Here is a 25,573-nt window from a genome sequence, read left to right as displayed (position 1 = left end):
ATTCTGAATGGGAAATTTCATGATCCATTCCCCGCTAGGCCAGTTGTGAGCCGTCCCGATGACGCGGTTCATTTCTCAACATTGGTCTTTGATGAAAAATGCACCCAGCACTCAATGCTAGCAACGGCCCGTCCCGATGGCCTCGAAAGGAGCGGAAAGTAAAGGTTTCGATCTAGGATGCTGCGGAAAGTGCGAGACCGTCTGATCCATATGAAATCGCATGATACGAAACAGCGCCCGTCACCGCGTCGTATTCAAGACTCACAAAACTCCATGCGATGAGTCAGCTCCTGGCCACAAGCACTACCGGACTCGGAGATTAGGAACGCCCCCTAATCTGAGAGCGAAGATGCAGCCGACGACTATTCGCGTTCAGGGAACGACCTGCAAGTATTTCGTCCTCGCTCTCAGTGCCGATGTGTGAATCCCTTCCCGACAGCCGCTGTTGGCCAAGACGAGCTTAATCAAATATTTAAGGCTACATATACTACGGGCGGCTCAGCCAGCCAGTCAGTGAAACCTCGCTGGCATCTCTTATGCATGCCGAGGAATGCTCTGTCATTACCAACGCCCGAGGGACTAGCTGGAACTAGGAGAAGAGTAGTTTCCGAGAGTGAAGTGATCAGAGACAGCTCCGACCGATCGGAATGCAAACCGTCTGTCAAAGCCTTTGGTAATTATATTCTCGGCTCAGAAAACGAAAAGGATCGGCGACTGTCAAAAACCCGCGCTCGCGAAAGAGAGTCGATCGTTACCGGGATTGCGATCTTGGTGGCTCGGAAATATCGACGAATTTCCCTACGGCTAGGCTGTCACTCCTAGACGGCGAACGCGATCGGAAACGGAGCTGAAAGAGCTTCGCATTCAGGCTCTCGACAAATTCTCTTGCGTGTCGCCCCGAAGAACAATCGAGGAAGTTCCGCTCGTATTCGCTCCGCAAAATCTGAATTTCTGTGAGGATGGCAATCCGAAAGCGGAGTCGTGATATTGAGCGACTGATTATCGAGACACGAGAGAGAGTTTTTCCGCGAATCACGGCGAGCTCGTCTGCGGAGGCCGTACTCCAGACGAGTCGTGTACCGCAAAAGCATTCAGAGAGAAAAAAACGCTATTAATCAATGCTATCGGGCGGGCGCTCTTCGTTACGCGTACGTACTCCTCATTGTCCAACACATCGCGAAAGAGCTGGCGCAACAAACTTTGTTCCTGATAGATAAACACGAGCTGGGGGAGCGCGAGCGATTTTGCAAGATGCTGCCAGAAAAGTGATGTTTCCAGATTTCGGTTGGCGGAGCGAATCATGAGCGAGGGAAAAGTTTCGCAGTATTGACTCTAGGGCCAGAGTATCTCGCCGAGCTGCGAGATCGATCGAAGACTCATTATGCAGCGGTTAGCCTGCGGCGCGGCGGGACGAATGATGTGAAAAAACTGTCCGCACGTACGATTATCGTCCTCAAAATTCGGGAATACCGCGGGTTCAGACTTATTCAATGATTTAAAGGAGCGAAGGAGGAGGTGCTAGCTCGGCATCCTTGAGGGAGTTTGTTTCAGAGACGATATCCCGATGGACTCTAACTCCAGGACTTGAGGGAACCACGACTGACTTGAGAACTCACGGACAATGCCTCGCGTGCTCGTTGAGAAGGTCCAGATAGTCCGGCCGGAGGTACAAAGGGTGCGCAGAATTGTACAGGCTGTTCGGCTGAGTCGATGGCGATCCGCGCTCGATTCCGGGCGATGGGGCGAGCCTGGAAAGATATTCAGAGCATCAGCTCCCGTGAGCTTCGCACCTCCATCACCCTCAGCAGCATGATCGGCTGAGCATGAGGATATGGATGAGGGGCTTACCCGGGAATCCGGTTTCCCAGAGCTGCTTCATGACTCATTGACAGCTCGACGGTTGAGGCGTCGCTATCCCGACTCGCATTTGCCTCCGAAAGTGAGTATTCTTGTGCACTGGAATCGCAGATAAGAGCCTCTTCATTCGTAGATCTGAATCGGGTGATCAGGTGACACAATATATTTCAAATTCAGGGACAGCTTTTGCGCCTCGTCTTGAGGATGAAATGAGACAATTTCGAGGGCATAGGAGCGATCCTCTCTTTTTCGAGATCCAGAGAATCTCAGGAGACATGATCAGGAAGATCTGTCGACTAGACGCGGGACAAAGACAACACGACGTGCTCATGCTGTGCCAGTACTCTCAGGTGGAAGAAAATCCGGTCAAGTTATGAGTGATGAGAATGAGTAAGTATCCGAATACCTTTATTTCCGACTAGCGCGTACTACCCGTGCTTCGCTACGGGATCATGAAAAGAACGACGCGGATATCGTCTCGAGAGTACGGAACTTCACGTATGTGGACTTAATTTGAGATCGACATGGCTATAAAATAGCTCTGTCACGGCAGTGAAATGTGTGAGATACAGCATATGTACGGAATATGTACAGAATATGTAAAGAATATGAATGAATATGTACAGAATATGAATGCAGAATATGTGTGGCTCTGCAAGATTATCTTAGGAAATGACCAGAAACCAAGAACAGGCACAACTCGAGGTTAATATATTATAGCTTATTCGGTGTGACCGGGAAAGGAGAAAAAGGATTCAATCTTTGGGTCTGAATTACCCTGACGCCTGGTTCGTTGGAGATTAGTCGACATGAGCGACGTGAAGCTTGAAATCCATCAGCTTCTTGGAAAAAACATGTTCCGTTTCCACCTCCCTCGCAGAGAAACGAGCGGCTCTCGTTGTCAGAAGCACCTAGACCTAGAGTGCGGGTAGATCTGGAGAGCGCACGAAAAATTGGAGAGCCAAATTCGTAATTCGAAGAAGCCTGTCGGAATATACTATTGAACTATCGGAGTTCGGGAAGAAACTTCATTGTTTGGAGGGCCAGGACAACAATCACGTACGTAATGTAGTTATCGAGACAGAGCGTTGGTCCGAGACCGGTCCAACGACATGCGGCGGCGAGCAACGGATGTATTAAGGAAGTGTCTTCTGGATCAGTCGCGTATGGGCAAATCCAACCGCGTTCACAGGGGAGATGCGCCTTATCAATAATTAATTATCGATTATTCAAATAATGATAATTAAATAATCAATAAGTAATTTTTTAATGTATAGATGAATAAACGAATAAATAAACATAAATACATAATAATGGGCGCGAGCCTCCTGAGCTAATAATATATGAATAAATGAAAGGATGAATAAAAATAAATAAATGAAAGAAAGAAAATAAGAAAGTAGAAGACGGATAGATAGAAGATAATACCCGCCGACAGTTAATATTCCAAATCGTGTGGATCACGGAACGGAGTCCTCCGACTGCCATTTGCCCGAATCTTGAAAGTCGATCTCTGCTCGGGAATAAGATGGGGATATATTCGCGGGCCGTATTGCCACGGAAAATTCGAACCCGAAGTTTCGGCCCTCTCGAACAGCGGCTCGGTAGGGGAACTAAAGTTGAGGAAGTTCGAGTCTGATCGACTGCTAGTGACAACATCTGGTGGCGCTCGGGAGCGTAGAGCGTGCTTATTCCTCATGCATAGATCTCGCGAGCAATCAACTAAGCGACTTGGAAGCTGCGCGGACCAAGCAAGCAAACGGTAGCCGCGACTCAAACTAATTACTGCTATTACCCACTTCACCGTGTCTTTGGGGCATTGCTCACCGCTTCAAAGTCGACCCTCTCGCCTGCCCCACGCAACCTCACTCGACCCATGTCCCTGTCATTTCTCAATGTGGCAACCTCACTGGGCTCCCCAGCTGAGGGAGCAAACTGATTCGGTTGGCTCCAGTGTGTTACCCTTGTTAGCCATGAAATAGCCGGGGCGGCCCGATGTGAGTTCTCCGCGCAGCGGAAACTTCCCCCGAGGACCTGCTACACGAGTAGACGACGAAGTACGAGCAGGGCCGAAAAAAGAAACAAAGACACTGTGAGACCACGAACACCTCGGAGATTGCAGACAACCCGGGGGAAGTAGCTGGGAGAGAAGACTGAATTGCGTGCGCGAGACTCCGAGCACGTCTCAAAGGCAACAGGCTGCTGACGGCCTCCGTACGGAGCATCTCATCGTAGAGTCCGATTCGATGAGGATAACGTTCAAGGGACCTTTTTCATGATGAGGAAATCGATCCCCATCTTTCTTCGGCTCCCACCCGTCCGGCATCAGCGAGAATCCTCTCGGGAGGTGGTGGGAGCTTCTTGTCCGGAACATGCGTACTGAGTGAGAGAATCGAGATCGGCGTCAGAGTGAACAGCTGGTGAATCCTCTCTGCTCTCGTTACAGCGAGGACTGGAAATGAGACATTCGAGTGCGGTGTGACTCAGAATCTTATTTCTGTCCACGATATCAAGCACCGAAAAACTTATATCTATGTAGAGCGAAACCACCTCTCGGCGGTTGAGCTCGCGGAACTTATTACCGAAAAGAGGAGCTCGAAGGGCGTACGGAAGAGCCACGATCTAATTATTCCATATATGCGCGACGTTAGCGACAGCCTGGAGATCCGGCGAGAAATTGCGCTCGGTGAACCCACGTTTGTCTCCAAGTTGGTCAGAGCTTTGCGGAGGAAGTGACGTCAGTCTTCGCGAGGCGGTCCGAGTGGGGCCTTTTCGCAAGAGTACGTTTGGGCGAAGCTTCAGACGACTAGCTGGCAGAAGGATAGCTCGCCCGCGTACTATGTGAGCTACGCACGAGAAGTTCGTACTTACTATGCGTGGTCGTATGTAGCTCGTTCCGTGGCAGCCACCGTTTCTGCATGCTAATCCCATCTGCATAAGAAGCTCCCATTCGTCACGTAATTTCCATTCAGCGTTTTCTCGTGTGGCCAATCAAAGGAGCTTCATTGCGGTAATGATTAGAGTGGGGAATGCGCACCACGGGAGCGCACGGTGGTGGCGACGGCGGCAGCAGCAGCATCAAGTTCCGAGTCTAAAAACTCATTTTGAATAAACAGCGCTTTTTTTAAGACCAGCTCCGAGGTAGACAAACGGCCCTGCAATTCCGTCCTGCCTGAGAGCCGACGGGTCCGGGACTGAGCACCGTTTCCCCGCTTCCCCATCCTCTATTCCAGCCAGCTTTGCGGGACTCAATTTCTCGCTCCGGAGCGACAGTGTGTGGATCGTCTCCGCGGTCGCAGCTGAGACACAGAATCGATTCCTACCCCAGTGCCACGATTTTTTCCCAGGGCTAAATTCGTTTCCACAGCTCTCCTCACCGATCTCGAGTCGGCGGTAGTTACGCGTTTGTTGCTCCACAATGATCGGATCTCCACAAGCTCACAACGAGCGTCTACTACTCGGTGGACCGGGCTAAAACATGGTGCTTCTTGATTTATGGACCATTTGTTCGCTTACTCAATCGTGTACCGATAGCAACTTTCGGTCGAGTCTGCCGGGCTTGCCTGATGAACTACAATGTGGGCGGTGGTCGTCGCGTCGTCTACGCTGGTTTGAGGGAGCGGACGCCGAGGCTATGATGGACGTAGTTTGCGCTCAAAAGCTCTCACCGGAAAATTGCTCCGTCTTTACACTGACGGCATCAGACGGCCAGCGGCGAAGAATGCCAATACATGACGTCTAATTAATCTCGTTTCGGTTTTCTCTTTCTCCTCAATCAATCTATCAATCATCCGAGAAAGAACAAAACATGGCAGCAGACCCTGACCCGTGCGGCACTAGGCCTACCAACGTCCTCGAAGTCTTCGTCGTCCGATGCTCAGGATTCAAATACTTTTCCTGATGTCTCGCTATCCTTCCGACCCAGTCTCCATCCGGGTGCAGATCCGCGATGTGGGCGATGATGATTCGGGCTTCGAGGAATCTTTTTCCACCATCATGACGGGAGTGCTGGTTTCTCCTTTTCGGAAATCTTGAAAGATTCGAATTTCCGGATTGCTTGATGGAGACGGATCTCATATAAACTTCTTCGAGGAAATTCATCACTTCTTGTGCGCATACAGCCGCTCCGTGCCGACTCACGCAGTCGGTGGTATTCTCTTTCCTCGAGGATGAGATATTGATGCAATTTAGAGCAGAGATGTCGCTATCAGGCTCGAAGAGCAAACCTCGCCTCGGAGTGGCGATGGCAACTCCTTCGTGGAAAATTTCTGCTAGTCTCGCTGTGCTCCGAGCACGCAATCCGAGCTTATTCGAAGTCACTGCTGAAGGACAGAGTCGTTCGAGATTCTCCATTCTGAGCGAAAAAAAAACTTTGTGGCCATTCGAGGGTTACGCACTTTGAGGCGCTCGTCCGACCGCCACATCAGACCGCCAAGGGAACGACCGAGCACGCGAGTGAGGAGTCCAACCCTGTAACTTTGTCTCGGGCCAGCGGGGCTCTGAGCCGAAGGGGTGAATCGGGAGTGTGAAGTGCAAAAGCACAAGAATAGGGCGAGGGATAAAGAGGAAAAACCCATTTAGCAAGCACGCGCTCTTTATTTAAGCTTCCACGGTGTCCAATGTTTTACGCGCAAGAGGGAGAGATACGAGCAGACCTTTTCCCGATCCTCGTCCCCTGATTCTTCCCGCAGAGTAGACGACTGGGCCCATTTACATCTTCTTCACAGTGAATCAAGAAGGGAGGGCTTTGAACACGCCATATACTAATAAACGAATGATCACGCCCCCCTTGCCGACAGCTTTCTTCTGGAGAGATGAGATGCATCCTGAGTCCTTCCGGACGCTTTATATGGTAGCTGTATGAGTTGAGTAAAAAAAAAACAACTCAATCTTACGCATTCCCTTTTTTCCCGTGCACGAGCCTGTGAAACAGACTCAGTGTATACATCTCAGTCAGAGTCACACATGAAGAAAGAAATGAAGAGGATTTGTCAAGAGCGAAACGCTCGCTCCATGATCCAGGCTTTCTGGCCCAGCGCTGGCAAGATAACTATGGCAGTAGATCCTCCCGGCTTGGCAAGGATCAAAATGATTGCAGAATATTTTTTTCGCCGCTTCGCTGTCACCTTTTTTTCAATAGCCAGCTCGGCGCAACTCGAGACGAAAGAGCCAAAACCCGCCTATGACTAGTGCAGAGAGCTAGAACCAGGTTCGGGGGCGGTCGCGAACCTGCGACCGCTGCAATGACCACCCACGGAGCTTGTCTAGAGAGGTCAGCGAGCAGAAACTTCACGTGACGCTTAGCGGGACTATTGCGTGATCCCCTCCGGCTGAAGTAGAAACATGGGTTCGGATAAGCTGGGTGATAAGCTCACGTCATTGAGCTCACACCGCGAAACGTTTCAGAATGGGTCGCTAATTGAGTTCACTCATTGCACATCGGCTCGCGTGGAACTCCGCGGGCAGCGGGGCTCGGTCGACGCTCCATGCGTCCATCTGTCTGGAGTTGGTCGCTCGTAAGCGAGAAGCCACGCCACAACGAGCACATGAACTCGCGTCACGTCACCTAGACCGCGAGAACCGAGGAGGCTTCTGGCGCGCATCGAGTCTTCCCGTCCGCTAGCTGTCACTGTGCTGCGGGAAGAGCGAGCCGAGCACACGGGCAAGCTCCATGTGGCTTTTGCACTCCAATGCCTCGTCACTGTCAGTGGAGCAGCCTCACGACTGCCGTTCCTTCCCTCAGTGCCCGCCGGCCTTCGGGGGGACCGCAGCCGGAACGGCGCGTCTGAGAACGTGTCCAGCTTTGTCTCATGGCACGGGGTTCCCACGTATTTCATCTTCATTAGTCAGCTCGTCAGTCGACAAGAAAAGCGCCTCTTTGAGAAATTCTGCTGACACCCGACCGTTCCGCGCACTCGGAACTACAAACTGGGCGGGAACACAATCTACATACGAGCTGTATCCCGGTAATGAAATTATGATTCTTAAATAGTGAAGTTTCTCTTATAAGAACGCTGCGATCCCGTTTTCGATCCTGCTGCAGAACACGCCACGCCGTTTTTCCACCATGTGGAGCTCAGAGCGGACGAGGAAAACACAAACAACAAAAAACACTCCGACAGTACACGTCGAAAGCCGTTGGCGTTCCATAATAAGACCCGAAGCACACTTCAAACAAGGTGCTTCAGATTCGTGGTCGGAATATTTTGACTCGAGAGCTATTCCCCTCGGAGCTCGGCCCGGCGGCGATGCTCTCAGAGCTCACGGGCGCGATAGTATTAGTGAGCATCTTATCTCGTTGAGGTTTACGCCGCCTCTCCAAAGAGCCGACGCGTTGCTTACGGCCCGTAGGCTATGGACCTGAATGTCGACTACGGTGCGTGACGCGAGGCCTACTAATGTCACATGATCGTCGACGGCCAAGGCCAGGAGCAAGCAGAGCTCCTCGAGGGAAATTCGCAGTTGAGGGAGGAAACTACGGCGAATCCATGAAGGTGAAGGCTATTTCGCTGTGAGATAACATTGGATATTTCCCCGTGCTGCCCTGATGCTTCGATAAGCTTGGGTGCTGCAATCGGAGACGCACGCCGGAATTGTTCGCTCGGCCTCCATGAGACACGGAGCTGGTGATGAACAGCTGATGATGGAACCGCCGCGCGGTACGCCGGTCACGTTAGCGTTCCTTCTGCAGTGACGACATTGGGGGACAAAGCAGCAGAGAGGACACTCGACGCTCAGGATGTGTCCGCCGAACACTCGTCCGGCGGAGGAAACACACACTCGGTGAGGATGAAGAGAAATAACACGCTTTCCCCCAGTACTGTTCCTACGATACTGTGCGGAGCGACTACTTCCCGAGATACTTCTCGCCGTCAATCACGTCCGCTTGTGACGACAGAGGTCTTCATCAACTCGATGAAAGGCTCAATATCGGAGCAACAAATTGATTATCGATGGGAAATTATGTCCCGTCAGTCGCCTGTTCGGCTACAAATATCCGTTGAATTGTGCCATCCGGCTTCACGAGTCGAGAGCAGAATTGCGCGGGAGAGGTTCGAAACGGGTCTGAGGGATTTCGTCGAGCCGGAAAATATGCTTGGTTCCTTCCGCCAGAGCGAACTGAGGGCAGGAACTCCGCGGGAGGGGGGGAATTGTCTTTCACTGTCGTTTGCTCCTCCGAGTGAGGGAGGATTGAAGATAGCCGGAAATAGAGTGAATGATTTCTGATTTCTAGCGATTTACCGTCGAAGCAGCAGCTCCTGGGGATGCTGCGAAAAACCGATGCGCTCGCTCAATTCTCTCATCTCCCCGAAGACAATGGGGCTGTCGAGCGACCGTCTTGTGAGCGACGAATACGCAGTCGCCGAGGCTGGATCAGAAAAGCTATTCGATCATTGAGCCTCGACGGGGAATTCCCGAGCGCGATTCCAAATTCTGCCGTTGCTCCGCTAGTGGTCGTCGATGTTTTCTTTCGCTAGAGAGTTAAAGTCGGCAAGCGCTGGCGCCGCCGCCGTTCGTATCGAACAGCTGTTCTCTACAGACCCCACCGCAGGCCGACCGCAAAGAAGATACACAAGAGATGTTGGAGGCAACAAGGTTTCTATAAAGCGAGAGATTGAGTCAGACAAAAGGAAAGGAAGCGAGAATCATGAATGAGGTTGTTCACCATGCCTACGCTCCTAGAGTTTCAGACTCAGAGCGTATTCTCAGCGTCGCGACGTCGCACTGCGCCTTTGTATCGCGCCAGACAAGTGCGGGTTCGATTGTGGAAACTCCAACAAATATATCTACATATTTCTAACCGCGCGGTGCCTGCCGATGATTCCATCAAATCTATTCAGGTTCTAATTCAGCCAAGCCGGGCTCTGAATCCATCGGGAAGGCTGGTCCATACATGATTTAAGAAAGTGAGCATCGTTAAGCCCTTCCAGAATAATCCAAAATATGCCAATGCCTCCGAGATTATTGCCTCGATGATTTTAAGTCTGATTCCCCAGCTGGAATCATCGCAATGCTATGATTCCGAGTTCCTCTCACGAAAACTCCAACGGAGAGCCCCGCTCGGGGGTTCCTTTCCGCGAGGGATTGACACCAGGTAGCGTCGCTGTGAATGAAACCCACGCTTTGCAAACGGAACGGGGAGAGGCGCTGACCGTCCCACGGTACGTTCTCTCTTGAAAGCCGGCTCCCTCAACTCAAGTCGACACCTGGGCTGCGTGATACTTCCGAGGAGCTGAGACCCCAAAAAGCTAGGAGTTCCCAGCTCGAGGAATCCCACGCGAGCTAGGGGAAGCACTGGAAGTTTTTCCAAATCGAATAAATACCTTGTGTGAGGATTGAGGTCCTCCGTTGCGGTACAGCCGTCGTCGTCGTCTCGCTTCTCACATCTCCAATTCGGAGGAGCTTTGGTTTTCTTCCGGGTCTGAGGGCGACCGGAGTCTTTGCTTTTTGATGCTCCACCATTCTTCCCAGATCCGGGCAGACCCTGGAGCAGAGAATCAGAACGGTCAAATACGGATCCGGTCTGTAATACGAGACTGGCTTTTTATGCTCACACTCGAATTTTTCCATATATTTTTAACTTGATCGAAAGCACTTCGCTGGACATCTAGGGGGTCATGTTTTTACGAGGGGTAATTTAGGAGAATGAGAGCAAGTCGGCCGGCCCAAACTGTGCAGCTGATGCGAGTCGGGTGAGATATGCTTGCGACTAGTTATCAAGATGTAGGAGAAAACTCCCATTAATCTTTCCATGCAGCCCGATGAGCTAGCTACGAGCTGAATCCCTCCATCACTCCCGGGATTTATTTTCCAGCGAGCGAAGCACCGACCGGACCACCCGTTTGATACCGTCATTTTTATTCGAAGCAACCCTACGCAGATTAATCTGCTTTATCAGCTGCTTACCATCGCAACAAACCGGATTGGATTTTATGCGTCCCATCTCGGGTTACAATGGGGAAAAAATCTCGGCCATCATGACACCGGTGAGTTCCCGACTCTCTCGAGGGCCAGTGTAGCGTCCATGAGCTCGTCGATATGTCTCTGAGGACCTCGTCTTCTCCGCTCGAACTCGTGGAACGAGTCCTCTGCGAATTGAATTCAGACAGGATGAGGGGAGAAGGGAGGAACGTAATTTGCTCGATGCGGCTTATTGCTCTCGAACAGGCTAGTCGTCGCGGAGAGACTCATCTGTGACGACGGTGTCACGGGGGCGAAGACTCCATTGATCATAGTCCGACTCGAGAAGGCCAGCCTGTTCTGGAAGGAACCAATGACAGTCCCGAGTCCCGAGCAACAAAGCAGCCAGATTTCCGGTCAGTGGTCAGCTGCGGAGGTGAAGGAGGGTGTCTCCGAAAGAATCGGGCACTGCTGTGACATGGCCCCTGCCGGAAACGATTACTTCGAGTCAAGCTTCAGCCAGGTCTCTTCCAGAGCTTGGCACAATTTTCTGTGCGACTCACTACAAATTCTGAGCGCTTCAGATTCTCTCCACGAACAGGCACCGGGTCGCGTCGGTCCAATTTTCCCTCTTTCTGCGAATTCGCAGTCAGCGTAAATGTCACGCGGAACAGACTGCGAACGGGTAGGCTCTCTGACTGGCTCATTGCGGGAGTCTAGACGTGCATACGAGCATGCGACTGATCCACCGGAGAAGGTGGGGGTGCATAACGGTGAACAGGTCCTCCAGGAACTCCATTGAATGACATCGCCGCAGCTCTTTCTCAAGAATGCAAAGAGCTCCCATAGCGGCATTTCGACAGCAGGGCAAGGCTGACCACATTTCCCGAGCTGGATGTTCCTATCGCTAGTGATCGATCTACTCCGCCATGGGCCAGTGACTGGACCAGCCGAAGAAGCGATTCTGTCCCTTGGAGGGCAGGGAATCTCAAATCTCATGATTGTAGGTGAAGTCTTCTCTCCAGCCTCCACCCTCATTCCGTACCCGAGCTCATGACCACGTGTACCGAGAAAGTCCGATGCGTTACGTGAGCAGTATAAGCGATTCGTTACGCATGCAGCAACGTGAGGTGCAACCTCGGGTCGGTGCTTATGGCGTCAGATACCGTGACGAGAGATCGCGGGGTGAAACTCTGCGAAAGTTCAACTCCGTTGAGATCCTGTCGGAGATTTTGGAGCAGACTTGGATCTGGGAGCGATCCCGAAGCTATGTATCATTGCGTGACGTCATCTCCCGAACTGGAGTCAAACGCAATCTACCGCCAGGGACATTACGATTCGGACCGTCGAATGACGCAAGACACCAAGGAAATTCCATTTGACACCAACACACATGGGAGCCTTGAATTCGATGATCGGTCCGATTCCTCACAGTGTTTTTTTCCAGCTCACATTCCCCGCGAAAAATCTACGCGAAGTCCGCTCGTGGAGCAAAAGTCTCCATCTCCTATCACCGAGTAATGGCGTATCGCGGGCTCGATTAGCGATGTCAGTACAGCGACTCCAAGTTTCTCTTACTTGAACATTCCCGACCGCAGTCCCCGCAATTATAGACGTGGCTCGGAAACGCGATTGTGAATTGGTCCGGGGAAGAGCGTCGGGAGGGAAAAAATTGTTTGGGCTCGCAGAGAGTCCGAATCCACCGCAGCGGCAGCTGCCCAATTTCGAATTCCTTTTGTTCGAGAGGAATTCACTTCGATGGAGGAAATGGCCGACGACTCAGTCTGACGGTAGGAGCAGTATGCGATCTTTTGCAAGTCCTATTCGTTCCGGAGCGCTTCTCCCGAACCTCCCTCCATCGCCTTTGCTAAAACTGTCCGCCTGTTTTCTCCGCAGTGACTTTCCAGCGTCTTTCTACGAAGCTACAAATTAGGCTTCGACATGTTCTGCCTAGCAGAGGAGAACTAGACGTTTTCACGTCACGTAGAAAACATCTCGAGGTCCGAAACTATTGGCTGCACCGAGAGCGTCCGACTCATGAGCAGACGGGCGGGTGCGCCGCTCGACCATTGGATTCCCGCTCGAGCAATTCGCCGGCCGGTCGACCAGCGATCTCCGACGAGCCCCGCTGAACACACAGGACCTCCTCTCTCACACCACCACCTGAGCAACAGAAGGAGTCCGAATCGCGAAACTGTGAGATACCGAACGACTTCCCTCCCGCTGCTCCGCGCGAACGGTTCGACCCGCAGAGCTATCTGACTCTGGGGCAACATGCGAAAAGATTTGTGGCCTCACACAAGCCGGAGGCGCCGGGACGTTCCGAGGAGCCTCCCGCTGTAGCTCGGCGAGGCAGAAATCCGAAAGCATTTCCGTCCAGCATTCGACGAGGAGCTCGTATTCCGTAGGCGACTGCTTCAACTCCTGCACAGATTGTGGCTTCCAAAAGAATTACAGAAGGCACTGCATCGAGTCAGATTTATGGTCGACGCCATGAGCTATCAGGAAATTCGAGATCATTCCTCTACGTATTGGGAGCTACCCCTCGCGGAGTCTAATTCCCATCGAGAACATCTTCGGGGTGTCGAGGCTCTCAGCCCGTTCCGATGTGTGAACGTCCCTCAACTCACCTGGAGCCGGTCGCTGTTGTGCTGTTTCGGTGTGTCCTGATCTCGAGTGGGGCCCTGGGTCGCCATGCTAATTTTGTCGTCCTTAGCAGACTTGCGATTCTTTTTTTTTCGCATTGGAGTTGGAGACGAAGCTGTCGCTGAGGAGCCCTCCGCACTTCCAGCAACTCCACTACCGAGCGAATTCAGGCCCATGCACGGTGCTAAAAGAATTGGAAACCTCAGGTTGTTTGTCCGGGCGAACGATCAGCTTGTGGAACTCACGACGGCTGTATGGGCAGGAAGCCTCATACCGCAAAACACGCTCATGCGACGATGCGCATCTAGATGGCACATTGTGCGTGTCCTAACAAACAATACTCCGGCGTATGTTCAAAACTTATCATCAGCTGATTGAAAATCTATTCATAGTCGGAATACCGCAAGACTAAGGACGCAGGAGCATATAATATTCCTTCATATTCCTTAATTATAGTCTGAGACCCTCGAGTCCTGTGGTGCGATCCATGGATTGAAGAGCAGCCCTCACTCGGGAAAATCGAACTCCACGAGCCTTCCATACGCGTGGGATCTTCTCGAACGAGACGAGCGACGCTTATCTGCGGGTCAGATTCTCTCGATAGTATTCGGCATCTTTTCCGGAGAGGAGCGCAATTGCCTGACACCGAATATCGGCCAAGAGTTTACTCGCAATATTCCGAGAGAAGAACATGGTTTGATCTCGAGCACGACGGAGATGTTCCGTTCGAATCCTGAATCACCCGATCAGGATCAATCGGAATTTCAGGATTTCCATTTGAAAGAATACAGAATCCATGCTATAGATTTCGTCCACGATTCCATCGCAGACGGTACCGTGATGCGGGAGACAAGTCGTTTGAGCTTCGAGAAGGAGTTCAGGTAGGAGAGATCGTCTCACTCACTTAATGCATTCGAGGCTGTTCTATTACCTTGAGGAGGCAACGGGGGCTGGAGCTCCCGCGGCAAATCTCCCGAGTTCGAACTCTGCTTGGACGCTGAGGCGTCTTTCACAAAACAAAAACTATGCGGGATGGACTGAACTTCGTCGATCTCACCGCAGTGGTCGGCGGATGCGACGAGCACGGATTTTCTCCGGCGGTTTGTTTTGGGTAACCCTCAATGCTGGAATTCCGGAGTTGAATTGCCTGCGCCCGGCAGGGACGGATCCAGAAATTCCCCGAGGGAGGGGAGGGGGGCGGCTAACGCATAGAGGGAGGGACGGAAAGATCTTTGGGTCCCGCTTCAATGTTGCAAGAATAGAAAGTCGGAAGCCTAGAGACACGTGCGATCGTACGACCCGATCACACCCCCCTTCTACTGGATTCACCACTGGCCCCCGGTTCCCCGTGAGCCGCCGGGAGCGACCTCAGGGGAAAAGTCCGTTTTATGGGTTCGGAGCCGTGCTTCTCCGGACAACCGATTGGATAATGAACTTCCAGGCTCGAACAAGTTCGGCTACCCTCTCTCTGCTGGAAGCCTCAGTCGAGATCTCTGCAGGAGCAGTCAGGCTCCGGAATCTCGATGATCGGTCCGAATTTCAGGGGGGGAAGCAATACCAGAGCGAGTAAATATGATGCATTTATTCAGGAGGAAGTCCCGCAAATTCCCTACAAAATGTATACAGATTCAGAACGGTCCTTTTATTTTTTCTAGTATCGGATTCACTTTCTCCGGTTTCTTGCCAGTTCTCATCAACTTCTGGACAGAAGGTCTGAGCATCGGAATCTGCAGCTCGTCTTCCAAGGTGCACTCTATATTTTTCTGTGGCAACATTCCCACCATGTGCGCTGCGGAAAGCAATCGTTCTTTTAGTACCTTGTCCTGAGCTCCGAGTCTCACAGAAATCAACGAAATGGGGAGGTCATCACATACTATCATGAATGTCAAAAGTATTTTCGGTAAACTCACTTTTCACGACGTCGGTGTCCCGATCGAGCTCGTCGAGGATATATGTTGACGTATTGGTTCGGCAGTCGAGTCGGTACAAAATGAAGGAGCCTACGGTATGTCCCTTGCCGTGCGCGCGCATTTTATACGCAATCTCCCTTTGGAGGCCCAAATTCTCGATCGCACGCAAAACGCTCCCACTACTAAGGATGAGTTCGCCTGTCCGTTTCATGCAAGCCACGAGCTCCGGCTGGAATGAAGAAGTTGTTTTCATCGCTCAGCACAAAAGCGGTCGATCACCCAAGTCATTTGGAACTCCGGCTTTCGTCGCGTGGGCAGCGCGAAACTTTCGAGTCCGATTGAGCTCCGGCCTAAATTCCTATTTCCTATATGGGGAGGATTGGCATCAATAAGGGAGGGAGCTGCACGAACCCGCTGCATGTTCCGCATCACCACGGTTAGTTCGTAGAGTGGCATCTTGATGTGAGTCCCCCGGGGGCTCCGTACTCAGCTGACTGAAAACCAGTCAGGGCGGGAATCCTTCGCACTCAGGATTTCCACCGGTGTGTGAAAAGAAGGGTCTCCGCGCAGAGAGGAACAACACGCTCCGAGTTTGTCTATGGCTGCAGACCTCGGCTCCGTGCGACCGCGAGCTCTTGGGATTATTTAAGAGAAGATTTTCACTCGTTGCGTCAATGGTACTTTGTCAGACTCTCACACGAATCCTTGGTTCCATGATACCGGAATACCGAGTCCTACACTGTATGAGCGGCCTACTGATTCGCCTGCGGATGGGGAGGAGGCTCTCCTCCCGGCCGATAGTCGAGCGTCGTCTGCTCATGCACAGACAGTGGTGGTGTTGGTGACCTTTCTATTCGGTACCATGGCATCTCTGAAAAACGCAGCCGTTTTGGTAATTATTCGAGATGAATTAAGCGGATAGTGTGAGGCATGATTTCTTTGATGTCGTCCGTCGTTCTATCCTATTCTTGATTGTCGTTGCGAATCGCCCTCCCGTCTTCGTACGTTTGAAGTTCTGTCGGCTTGTTCAACCTTCACGAAAGTCAGATTCTGACGATCGAATCCGATCCTCTAGAGCGCTAAAGTCTTAACAATTTTCTAGGCGAGATCGTTCAGCAGTAGCAGCCAAAATCTGCAGCTCGTCAAGGTGAGTTCCAGGCGTTCTCCGGCAATACTCGACGCCTGATGCTGCGGAGAAGCCACGATTCGATTCCATACCGTCAAAATTGTATTGTAGTATAGTAAACGCCAGCCTAGAGCTCCCCTCCGGGGTTCAACGTGCCCGACTGTCGGAGCGAACACTGATTCCAATGGTCTCCGAGAAAATACTGTTCAAGCAGCGCCGTTTCCCATTGCTGACGGAGAAACGAGGTCTCGTCTCATCTCGATCATTAGACACGGTCTGGCTTTTGGACCCTTGGCTCATCTCCGTTAATTAGAAACATCGATTTTAATTCCAGCCACGCATCGCCATTTTCGGCATCGAAGGTCGTTACGCCAATGCGCTGTACTCCGCAGCTTCCAAGCAGAAGAAACTCGATGCAGTGGAGAAAGATCTCCTCAAATTCCAAGCTGCCGTCAGATCGGACAAAAGCTTGGCCGACTTCATCTACAATCCTCTGGTCAACAAGGCTGTACGTATACGGTGCTTTTGCTGTTAAGCGCTCCGTTGAGGCAGTATCCGGGAAGCTTTTTGAGCCATCGTTTTCATTCACAGCTGAAACGAGATGCCATCGCGAACGGCTTGAAGAAACTCAACTACAACGATGTCTCGGTGAACTTGTTCGGAGCTCTCGCTGAGAACGGCCGAATGAAATACCTTGATCAAGTCATCGACGCCTACGGCAGACTAATGTCCGCGGAACGTGGAGAAGTCCTCTGTGAAGTCGTCACCGCGAAACCCCTCGACGCAGCTGCTGTGAAGGAGCTTGAGAGTGCCCTCGCCGGCTTCGCGAAGACAGGCGAGAAAATCATACTCACCAAGAAGGTCGATCCAGGCATCATGGGAGGCATGATCGTTTCTGTCGGAGACCGCTTCGTTGACATGTCCATCGCCTCGAAGATCAAGCAGTACACGAAGGTACTCAAGGATGTCGCTTAGTTTTAGAAATTATTTTGAGAAAGGAATTCGTCGAATGCAGCGTTCATCTTTGTCCTGTGTGGTAGCGAAGAAGCGGGAATAAACTTTTGAGACGGAAAAGTCGTGCAATACTTTTCCGGAGTCGTCCGCGTCGCAACGTGCCGAAGAACAGTCTTGACGGAAAATGGTTAATCAGCGAGTCACGCGGTTATTCTCACCGGATGCGAGCTCCCGGATCGCCCGGATGGAGCCGGAGTGCCTGGGAAGAAACGAGGATGCATAGAGGTGCCGAGACTGCACAGCCTGAGCGATATAGTTTGTCGTTCGCTTTCGGGAAGCTTGCGACGCACAAAGTTCCAGAGCTCCTTCATTTGACCTACTTGATCCTTATCTCCGTTGAGTCATGTCCATCTCATTTCCATGTCTGGGGGTCCCTCTTCTGGCTCGGCTCATGAGTTCTTCGGATCACGTCGGTCTGAGTGAGGGAGAGATTTCGAATTTTCGCGCCAGAGCCGATACCCGTAATGCTGTCTGTAAACAGGGAAAATGGCTGCTCGCATGAGGAGGAGGGGATCGAAGCGAAAAAAATCCAAGGGAGTCGTCTCTCGTCTCTTGCAACTTGTTGGAGAAAAAGTAATCCATACGTGCGATCATCTCCCCCGGGAAAATCGAGGCGAACGATGATATTTCCCGGACTGCCAATACTCATCTGAAAAAGAAAGAAGATGACGTAGAAAAAACACCTTCTCGGAGCAACGAAGAACCGGCAGTGAGTTTCGACGATTGCCGAGCACCTAAGTCAAAAATAAGTGGCGAGAGATATCTCAGTAATTTGGTTCCGATGCACTATGCCGACCTCCAGCGTTCCGGCACTACGGCACGAGTTCCACGTTGAAGATTTCGAGGGGAGCGACGACTTCTCTCGGGAATGAGTTTCTTATATGGAACCCGATCAGCAAGATGACATAAAAGAAGAGCCATCCGAGGAGCAGCGAAGGGCCGGCGGTAAGTGTCGATTGGTGCGAAGGACGCACTAGCAAGATGATGGCTTCGTCATACGAAGACAGTCATGAGTTCCCGTTTCCGGGACGGGTTTGGGAAACCCCGGAGGGTCTCGAATGTCCCGATATCTCTTTGCGGTATCTGCAAATGCTGTTTTTTCAGACATGGAGAGCGAAATTTACACCGGGGGCCCGCTGCCGGAACTTCCCAAATTCGAGCGAACGCAGAAAAAAACGTGGACTGAACTCCGTCAAGTAGTTCGGGACTTCCGCTGCCAACTCCATCACACCGAATGTAAAAATCCCTCAAATGTGGTTTTCGCAGTCAAAGAAGGAGGGGTTCGGATTTATTTCCTGGCTTCTGTGGCGACCGGTAGGGAAATGACGCTGCATTTCATCGATGTCACTGAGAATGGGTGAGAGACATCGAGTCTGTCGATGAGGCTATGATTTCGAGCTCAAAGCGCCGACCTGACGATTATGGCTTCCTGTCCTCATCTGATGGGTTATCTTATCTAATGGTCAGCATCGAATTGAATTTGCAGCGAGCTCTCAAACTGCCAAACCCTGCTAGAATCCAACTTCGTTTTCGTACAGCAGTATTCGAAATCGTCCAGAGCAGAACAACTCCAATGGGAACGAAAACGTCTCGTGATGTGGGGGATCACAAATTTCGACTATGTCGAGGATGGATACTTTGTATTCAGTTCCTCGGGCTCGGTGTTCAGATGCTCCGATCGGCTGCCTCTGGGCAGCGGGGAGCGCGGAGTTCTCCCGGAAGAGCTCCGGTCGCAGGCAGAAGCGATCCGATTAGATCCTCAAATGTGTCCGACGAATCCCGACATCATCGCATACGTGACCAACGGAGACATCTGGGTGAGCAGAGATCCTAGTCGGATAAGTCGAGCGTCGAGAGTTTACCTTATATCCAGAGCTCGGTGGAACAGAATTGCTTCAGCATCCGGGAGGTTCCGGTGTCATTCCAGCGACGCCGGAGCGATCCGGCATACCTGAGCCCGCAGTTTTCGGCAATTTAATGGAAGGGGTCATCGAAGGATTGACTCATCGAAGGGAACCATTCACAGACAGCTTACCTGTGCTTCCAGGTGTATAATTGCCAGAACCAGAACGAGATGAGACTGACAATGGTACACATGTTCGACGCTCCAGTGAGCGCCGGGGCACCTTGCTATGTGACTCAAGAAGAATTCAATCGATACTCTGGGTTCTGGTGGGCGCCTCAGACCACGTGTGAGGGTGAAACGACTGTATACTCAATTCTCTTTGAAGTCGTTGACGAATCTGAAGTGGAAGTCATCCAACTACCCGGTATAAATGGTAATTTTTCCTGCTCGTGACTCATCGGCATCGGACGTCGGAGGAGCTCCGACCCTGTCGAAGTCTAATCTATTCACTTGATTCTCTGCAGGGAACGCAGAACCGTACAGATTCCCGCGAGCTGGCACCCCGAACGCGAAATCTAGTTTGAGAATTGCGAGTTTTTCGATCAACTCAAAGGGCTATTTCGTGAAACACCGATACCAGTCGCTGACAAATCACTATATATGCGGCGCGGAGTATTTGCTGCGGGCCGGCTGGACGCCCGATGCTCGCCACGTCTGGGCGCAACTTCTGAATCGGCAGCAAGACACTTTACAGCTCATTTTAATGCACGTTTCGGAGCCCCCTTTAATCTGTGATATTCAAATGGAAACGGATTTCAACGACGACGAAATGATCACGAGCTCGGTTTTGTTACTCGAAGAGAGGACTCATATTTGGATCAACGTGCACGACGTTCTACACTTTTTGGACAGCGAGTCGGATAAAGTAATGGACTTCATCTGGGCCAACGAATCGGCCGGCTTCCGCCATCTCTATCTCTATCAGATTAACAAGTGCACAGGAGAATGCACCAAGTGCGTTCCGTTGACGAGTGGGAATTGGGAAGTGAGCGACAAAGATGTTTGGGTCGACACTGATAGAAGACTAGTCTATTTTCTCGGTACGAAGGACTCCCCTCTAGAAAAACATCTGTGAGTATGAGAGCTCCGAAAAGAATTCTTCCTTGTGGAAGAGCTTTTCTTACCCCCTGCATGACTACGCTTCCGAGAGTGAATTTCTCATTCTATTGCTGAGCATCCCGATGCGAGGATGTTTTGTCCCCGCTTGAATGAACGTAATTCTCGCCTTGAGTTATGGTATGCTCCACAGATACGTGGTCAGCATCGATTCGCCTGGTGAGGTTCGCTGTTTGACAGCACCTGGGGCATCGTACCAGGTATTCATGTGTCTCCGCAGCGGCTACGTGGTCGCTATTGAGAGCAGTTTGGCTCAGCCAGCGTTTGCGAGACTCTATCGAATTTCCCACGCGGCTAGCCAAAACGGCTCTCGCGAATGCTCCACCGGTGACTTCACGATCGGTCAGAATCTGCTGCCAAGCTGTCAGCAGATAGGTAAGAGACTTTCCTTCGCTTGAAGTATTGTGGCTGACAGGTGCGGTTCTAGTGCAGAGGTTCAGCTTTTTCATTCCTGAAGGGAACCTCATGGAACAGGCGAATCCGGGGGAGCGACATCAAATTCCGGAGCTATTCAGTCATCAGCTCAGTTCCGGCGACACGGTTTACGGGGTAATTTTCAAACCACGGAGTCTCGACGAATCCAACCCTCACAAGTTCCCCACGGTTCTAAACATCTACGGGGGACCAGAGGTGCAAATGGTGACAAACAGCTTCAAGGTACGTCGACAAGGATTACTTGCGAGGCGATGGAACCTCGACGATGTGAGCATAATGTCTTCTGGGCGATCGGGAACCGGCCGGGGAAGGGTCTCCCCATTATTCTCGAATTACGTCGATTTCAGGGATTGCGGCATCTCCGTCAACACTTGCTGTCGTCTGAGGATTTCTGCGTGATACAAATGGACTGCCGAGGATCCAGAAATCGTGGGGTCGTTTTCGAAAGCCACATAAAACATCGAATGGGTCAAGTAGAGATCCAGGACCAGGTACTGACTGAGAATTGTTCGGATTCTCTCGGAACGAGCCGACAGTGGAATGAGAAGTCGGGGGATTTTGAGATCGTACTCCTCGCCTGCAGGTTGAAGTCCTCCAGTGGTTAGCCGAAGACCGAGGGTACATCGACATGAGCCGTGTAGCCATTCACGGCTGGAGTTACGGCGGCTATCTGAGTCTAATGGGTCTCGCTCAGCGACCGGACATTTTCAAATTGGCCGTGGCAGGTGGGTTCGATCGGGCCTTCGCTCGGGAAGGAGACTCCGATCTCGCTAGAATTCGCCTGGATATGGACATCGATTGCGTATGATATTTGACCTGTTTCGCCGTGTCTAGGTGCTCCTGTCACCCAATGGAACCTGTACGACACTGGATACACGGAACGTTACATGGGACTCCCCGAAAGTAACAGAGAAGGCTATCATCGAGGCAGTGTCCTCAGCTACGTAGGTCAATTCCCGGACGAAGAAGGTCGCTTGCTCATCATCCATGGCTTGATGGACGAGAACGTTCATTTCCCGCACACAACGTCTCTTATACAGGCGCTCGTCAATTCTGGAAAACCGTATCGACTCCAGGTACTTCTTCCGTGCCTGTCTCCCTCCATCCCACAGCATCAACTTCAATATCGCAATTCCATGTGAGGGAGCTATTCTGAGATCAATGAAAATACGTTCCGCCCCTTTTTCAGGTCTACCCACAAGAGAGGCACTCGTTGAGGCATTTGCCAACTTCGGAACATTACGATACGTCGTTGCTCTCATTCCTTCAGAATAATTTGTGATATGGGGCTTACTAATCGCTGTGAGGGGCTAATCGATGAGCGAATAATAGAGAAGGCGTGATTCTTATCTTTCGCAAATGTGAATGGAGTGGATGCTTCTGGAATAAATTGCCAGATGTTTTTTCCGAACCTGAATTCTTGCTTGTTTTTATTCCCTCTGTAATTCCGTTCCCGAATGATACCCCCGATTATGTGGTCTCGAGGAACAAGGAGCTCTCAATTCCGGTGGCGGATGTAAAGCGACAGAGTAATTCGAATATACAGAGTCGGAGCTCGATCTCAGCGCGGCATGCATACGAATCCTCTTCGAACTCGGCCTCTTCAGTTTACGGGCCTATTCAGGTACCGCAGCAGGAGCTCGGGTCGCTGTCGTACGTGGGCGTCATGTCAGGGATGCAGGACCAGCGTGGAATAGAACCATCTAGCTTCGTTCATCTGCGCTAGTGGAAGTTTCTTGCTCATATCCCAGATCCGAGAGTGTCGCCGTTGGCGAGCGCTCGGATCCGTGTCACGGCGACACTGACGCTTTCCGCGATATAAGACCTTGTTCCTTGGTTCGATAAATCCGTATCCTATGGAGTATGCCTCGCATTTGGAGTCCTCTCGGTACAGTCGATCCCACTGCGGGAGTCATCGATTCAGACAAAACCTTCGTTCCCTCGCCAGAATTGATCCGTGATCGTGACCCTCCAGCGAGCCAACGTTCCAGCAGCGGCTCCATGACAGGAGGACTCGAGTTCACGAGTTTCTCATTGTCAGAATCTAGCTATCAGGGGCCATCTGAAGCGATTCTCAAGAGGGAAACCCAGACTGGAAACTTTGGGCGTGCCCGCCGGAATAATCCCGTAATCCTGTCCATTTGATAGCTGTGTTCCTACCACTGGAACTCCATACCGAGTATAAAAGATAGGCGCTGGCGCGCTTAAACATCACTCGAACATGAAAAGCCTTGCTGTGTTTTCGCTGCTCTGGCTCATTGCCTCAGTGTCCAGTGGCTCTCAGCTGCTCGACCGGTAAGCCACGCCGACTCACGGTACCTGGACCCGTTGTAGATTATGAGCGGTCTCCTTTATGCCACACGGAAGATCGCCACAATGGCATTGAGTTGAAGCGATTTGCCCTCGGCAGCGATCAGAAAGAGCGTTGAGCGGTGCCGATAGATAGACGGCCGACGAGAAAATGTGTCGTTGGCTCCCTCGCCTTAGGTCGGCAGCTATCAGGGACGAATGTGCTCCACGACGCTGTTCCCAGGGTAGGGCTGCAGAGCGATTCGTTCGCTCGAGAAAATCAACTCATACCGACTGAATATACCGATTGTCCCACAACCCAGCGATCATGAGCGCTGCAAAAGCCGAGCTCGGAACAGATTCTTGTCCGTTGGAGTGATCGACGGGTAAACCCTTGTTATGAAGGGTGGGCAGCTCGCAATCGCCGCACATTCAGTCGCCTTAAATCGAGAATATTCTTGGGAAATCGGAATCCTCCCCAGGGAACTCGACGCGGAATGGGAATCTTTCAAGGAGTTCCATAACAAGAATTACCTGAGTGCGGCGGAGGACTCTCGGAGGAGGCTCCTCTGGCAGCTGAACCGGCAGCAGATCGAGGAGCACAACGCTCAAGCTGAACTCGGTTTGCAGTCCCACCGGCTGGCAATCAACTCCTTCGCTGACATGGTAAGATAGGCATGGGGTCTGAACTGAACTGACTGATTCGAGCGAGAGCCATCCAGAGGCTCGTTCCAAGCTTACAGTTCTCCATGGAACATGTTGAAACTTCCAGACTCCAGACGAGATACTTCCGAACGCCAATCGACCCGTGCGCGAGTCTCCCCGAACAACTTTCGGGAACTCGTTCGCTTCGGTGACAGGTCTTCCCAAAGCTGTGGATTGGACCAAGGAAGGGTTTGTCACTCCCACGACGGATCAGGACATCGTGGCGTCCGCGATCCCATTCGCCGTGACCGGGACCATCGAAGGCGTGCTGGGTATCCGAAACCGCAGATTCGTCCCTTTGTCCGCCCATCAGATTGAAGACTGCTACCACGGTGAGTTCACCTACGACATCCTCACACCTAGCGACTGTCGAACTCACGAACGAACTAATGAGCTACGGGAACCACTTCGATGATGGTGACTTTTCGCCACAGGTGAGAGCGTCCAGGGAGCTTACGAGTCAATTATGCAACTCGGCGGCATAATGAGCAAAGCAGCCTATGGAGACTCGATGGAGAACCGGACCTGCCACTTCGATCCGAAGAAAACGGAGTGCAGTCTGATTACGTACGCGACAGTTAATAAAGCTGAGAAAGCTCTCCAGGCTGCGGTAGCGAACGTAGGACCGATCGCAGTTGAGGTCGACGCCTCCAAATTTCTTTTCTATGAGAAAGGAATCTTCAGCGACCCTAAATGTGGAGAGAAGGCCCCGAACCATGCCCTCCTGGTCACAGGCTACGGTTCCGAGAACGGGGTCGACTATTGGATGCTCAAGAATACATGGGGCGGTTCTTGGGGTGAAGGGGGCTACATACGGATCGAACGGAATCGCAACACCTGCAGGATCGCCAACAATGCAACGTACCCTGTTCTTGCGTGATTTCCCTCCAGATGGTTTCTCGGATACTCAGACGCACCGGGGACCGAGTTCAAGGGCCATATCACGCCAGGCGTGGAGAACATACCTTCGGCGGAAGTTCCGGTTGAGATGCCGCCCGGGAAGGAAGAATCACCTTCTATCGGATTTTAGGTAGACCGAAGAAAAGAATGGGCGGTGAATACGATATGAACCCCCCCAAAGAATACGATGACTTTTCCATAGGAGCACCTTTTCGATCTTACCGAACGCCACAAGAAGCTGCGATAGCCGTCGAGAATCATCAATATTATACCTATGTATTGATCTTCGCGACCTCCTCTCAAAGATCCGCCCTTCTGAATTAGGGGTGTAGGGTCTCTGTCATTTGTAGAGGGTCGTTGCAAAAGTTTTTTCCTCTCCGAATTCCGAAAGGGCCGCCTCGCGCCTTTGGACGGCGTCGGTTCCTCGTATCTTCGTCGTGGAGCCGATCGGATATTTTTCAACAAAAAACAGAGGTAATCGAGGAGGATCCGGAGATGTCGATTTCTGAAAAGGGACGGGACAAAACCTTGAAACGACCCAAGACATTATTATCGTTCGGGACTTGCGGACCACAGTGTCGTGCGGAAAAGTAGACGATCGGTGAGAGGAGGGGTTCGTAGAGATTTTCCGGTCGTGGACCTTGTTCCCTACGATTGCTGCTCAGGCGACTTCACTGCGCACACTGAATCGTTCCTCTCCCGTGGAACAATCCTCGCAATGGAAGTAAAACTTATGGTGGCTCTGATTTCTTTCTCCCGGAAAAAAAC

General features: G+C 51.7%; 5 protein-coding genes across 5 annotated transcripts; 3 read left to right on the top strand and 2 right to left on the bottom strand.

Moving 5' to 3' along the window:
• Nucleotides 1–1,612: 1,612 nt before the first annotated feature.
• On the bottom strand, nucleotides 1,613–13,652 carry LOC108865159 (uncharacterized). The gene is made up of 4 exons (XM_018641899.1): nucleotides 13,389–13,652; nucleotides 10,182–10,342; nucleotides 1,849–1,956; nucleotides 1,613–1,748 (listed from the first exon to the last, which is right to left on the bottom strand). The coding sequence occupies exons 1-4, from the start codon at nucleotides 13,578–13,580 to the stop codon at nucleotides 1,613–1,615; spliced, it is 597 nt and encodes a 198-aa protein (XP_018497415.1). The 5' UTR covers nucleotides 13,581–13,652.
• A 1,380-nt stretch (nucleotides 13,653–15,032) lies between these two features.
• On the bottom strand, nucleotides 15,033–15,902 carry mRpS6 (mitochondrial ribosomal protein S6). The gene is made up of 3 exons (XM_018641898.1): nucleotides 15,726–15,902; nucleotides 15,315–15,543; nucleotides 15,033–15,193 (listed from the first exon to the last, which is right to left on the bottom strand). The coding sequence occupies exons 1-3, from the start codon at nucleotides 15,768–15,770 to the stop codon at nucleotides 15,033–15,035; spliced, it is 435 nt and encodes a 144-aa protein (XP_018497414.1). The 5' UTR covers nucleotides 15,771–15,902.
• Nucleotides 15,903–16,135: 233 nt separating this feature from the next.
• ATPsynO (ATP synthase subunit O, mitochondrial) lies at nucleotides 16,136–17,514 on the top strand. The gene is made up of 4 exons (XM_018641936.1): nucleotides 16,136–16,206; nucleotides 16,417–16,461; nucleotides 16,775–16,948; nucleotides 17,032–17,514. The coding sequence occupies exons 1-4, from the start codon at nucleotides 16,177–16,179 to the stop codon at nucleotides 17,413–17,415; spliced, it is 633 nt and encodes a 210-aa protein (XP_018497452.1). The 5' UTR covers nucleotides 16,136–16,176; the 3' UTR covers nucleotides 17,416–17,514.
• A 446-nt stretch (nucleotides 17,515–17,960) lies between these two features.
• Nucleotides 17,961–22,325, top strand: LOC100904068 (dipeptidyl peptidase 9). The gene is made up of 12 exons (XM_003738929.1): nucleotides 17,961–18,163; nucleotides 18,257–18,399; nucleotides 18,559–18,811; nucleotides 18,941–19,271; nucleotides 19,502–19,733; nucleotides 19,825–20,431; nucleotides 20,610–20,851; nucleotides 20,934–21,133; nucleotides 21,259–21,402; nucleotides 21,495–21,636; nucleotides 21,746–21,987; nucleotides 22,101–22,325. The coding sequence occupies exons 2-12, from the start codon at nucleotides 18,336–18,338 to the stop codon at nucleotides 22,191–22,193; spliced, it is 2,550 nt and encodes an 849-aa protein (XP_003738977.1). The 5' UTR covers nucleotides 17,961–18,163; nucleotides 18,257–18,335; the 3' UTR covers nucleotides 22,194–22,325.
• An 802-nt stretch (nucleotides 22,326–23,127) lies between these two features.
• On the top strand, nucleotides 23,128–25,573 carry LOC100904351 (cathepsin L1). Its single transcript, XM_003738931.1, has 4 exons — nucleotides 23,128–23,206; nucleotides 23,683–23,866; nucleotides 23,973–24,237; nucleotides 24,340–25,573. Exons 1-4 carry the CDS (start codon nucleotides 23,133–23,135, stop codon nucleotides 24,783–24,785), a joined length of 969 nt encoding a protein of 322 aa, XP_003738979.1. The 5' UTR covers nucleotides 23,128–23,132; the 3' UTR covers nucleotides 24,786–25,573.

Source organism: Galendromus occidentalis, unplaced genomic scaffold (assembly GCF_000255335.2).
Source record: "Galendromus occidentalis unplaced genomic scaffold, Mocc_1.1 scf7180000076381, whole genome shotgun sequence".
Classification (NCBI taxonomy): Eukaryota; Metazoa; Arthropoda; class Arachnida; order Mesostigmata; family Phytoseiidae; genus Galendromus; species Galendromus occidentalis.
Note: the sequence above shows the minus strand (reverse complement) of the source record. Positions and strands in the feature narration are given on the sequence as shown.

Excerpts from the sequence above, each read along its gene's own strand:
- LOC108865159 (XM_018641899.1), bottom strand. The coding sequence starts at position 13,580 with ATGGGCCTGAATTCGCTCGGTAGTGGAGTTGCTGGAAGTGCGGAGGGC. Across the intron at positions 10,343-13,388 it reads ACAACAGCGACCGGCTCCAG|GGTCTGCCCGGATCTGGGAA; the intron begins GTGAGTTGAGGG and ends TCTCTGCTCCAG. Across the intron at positions 1,749-1,848 it reads CTGGGAAACCGGATTCCCGG|GCTCGCCCCATCGCCCGGAA; the intron begins GTAAGCCCCTCA and ends ATATCTTTCCAG.
- mRpS6 (XM_018641898.1), bottom strand. The coding sequence starts at position 15,770 with ATGCCACTCTACGAACTAACCGTGGTGATGCGGAACATGCAGCGG. Across the intron at positions 15,544-15,725 it reads TGATGCGGAACATGCAGCGG|CCGGAGCTCGTGGCTTGCAT; the intron begins GTTCGTGCAGCT and ends TCTTCATTCCAG. Across the intron at positions 15,194-15,314 it reads GGACACCGACGTCGTGAAAA|CGCACATGGTGGGAATGTTG; the intron begins GTGAGTTTACCG and ends TGCTTTCCGCAG.
- ATPsynO (XM_018641936.1), top strand. The coding sequence starts at position 16,177 with ATGGCATCTCTGAAAAACGCAGCCGTTTTG. Across the intron at positions 16,207-16,416 it reads TGAAAAACGCAGCCGTTTTG|GCGAGATCGTTCAGCAGTAG; the intron begins GTAATTATTCGA and ends ACAATTTTCTAG. Across the intron at positions 16,949-17,031 it reads ATCCTCTGGTCAACAAGGCT|CTGAAACGAGATGCCATCGC; the intron begins GTACGTATACGG and ends TTTCATTCACAG.
- LOC100904068 (XM_003738929.1), top strand. The coding sequence starts at position 18,336 with ATGGAACCCGATCAGCAAGATGACATAAAAGAAGAGCCATCCGAGGAG. Across the intron at positions 21,403-21,494 it reads AAGTAGAGATCCAGGACCAG|GTTGAAGTCCTCCAGTGGTT; the intron begins GTACTGACTGAG and ends CCTCGCCTGCAG. Across the intron at positions 21,988-22,100 it reads GAAAACCGTATCGACTCCAG|GTCTACCCACAAGAGAGGCA; the intron begins GTACTTCTTCCG and ends CCCCTTTTTCAG.
- LOC100904351 (XM_003738931.1), top strand. The coding sequence starts at position 23,133 with ATGAAAAGCCTTGCTGTGTTTTCGCTGCTCTGGCTCATTGCCTCAGTG. Across the intron at positions 23,207-23,682 it reads GGCTCTCAGCTGCTCGACCG|GGAACTCGACGCGGAATGGG; the intron begins GTAAGCCACGCC and ends AATCCTCCCCAG. Across the intron at positions 23,867-23,972 it reads TCAACTCCTTCGCTGACATG|ACTCCAGACGAGATACTTCC; the intron begins GTAAGATAGGCA and ends TGAAACTTCCAG.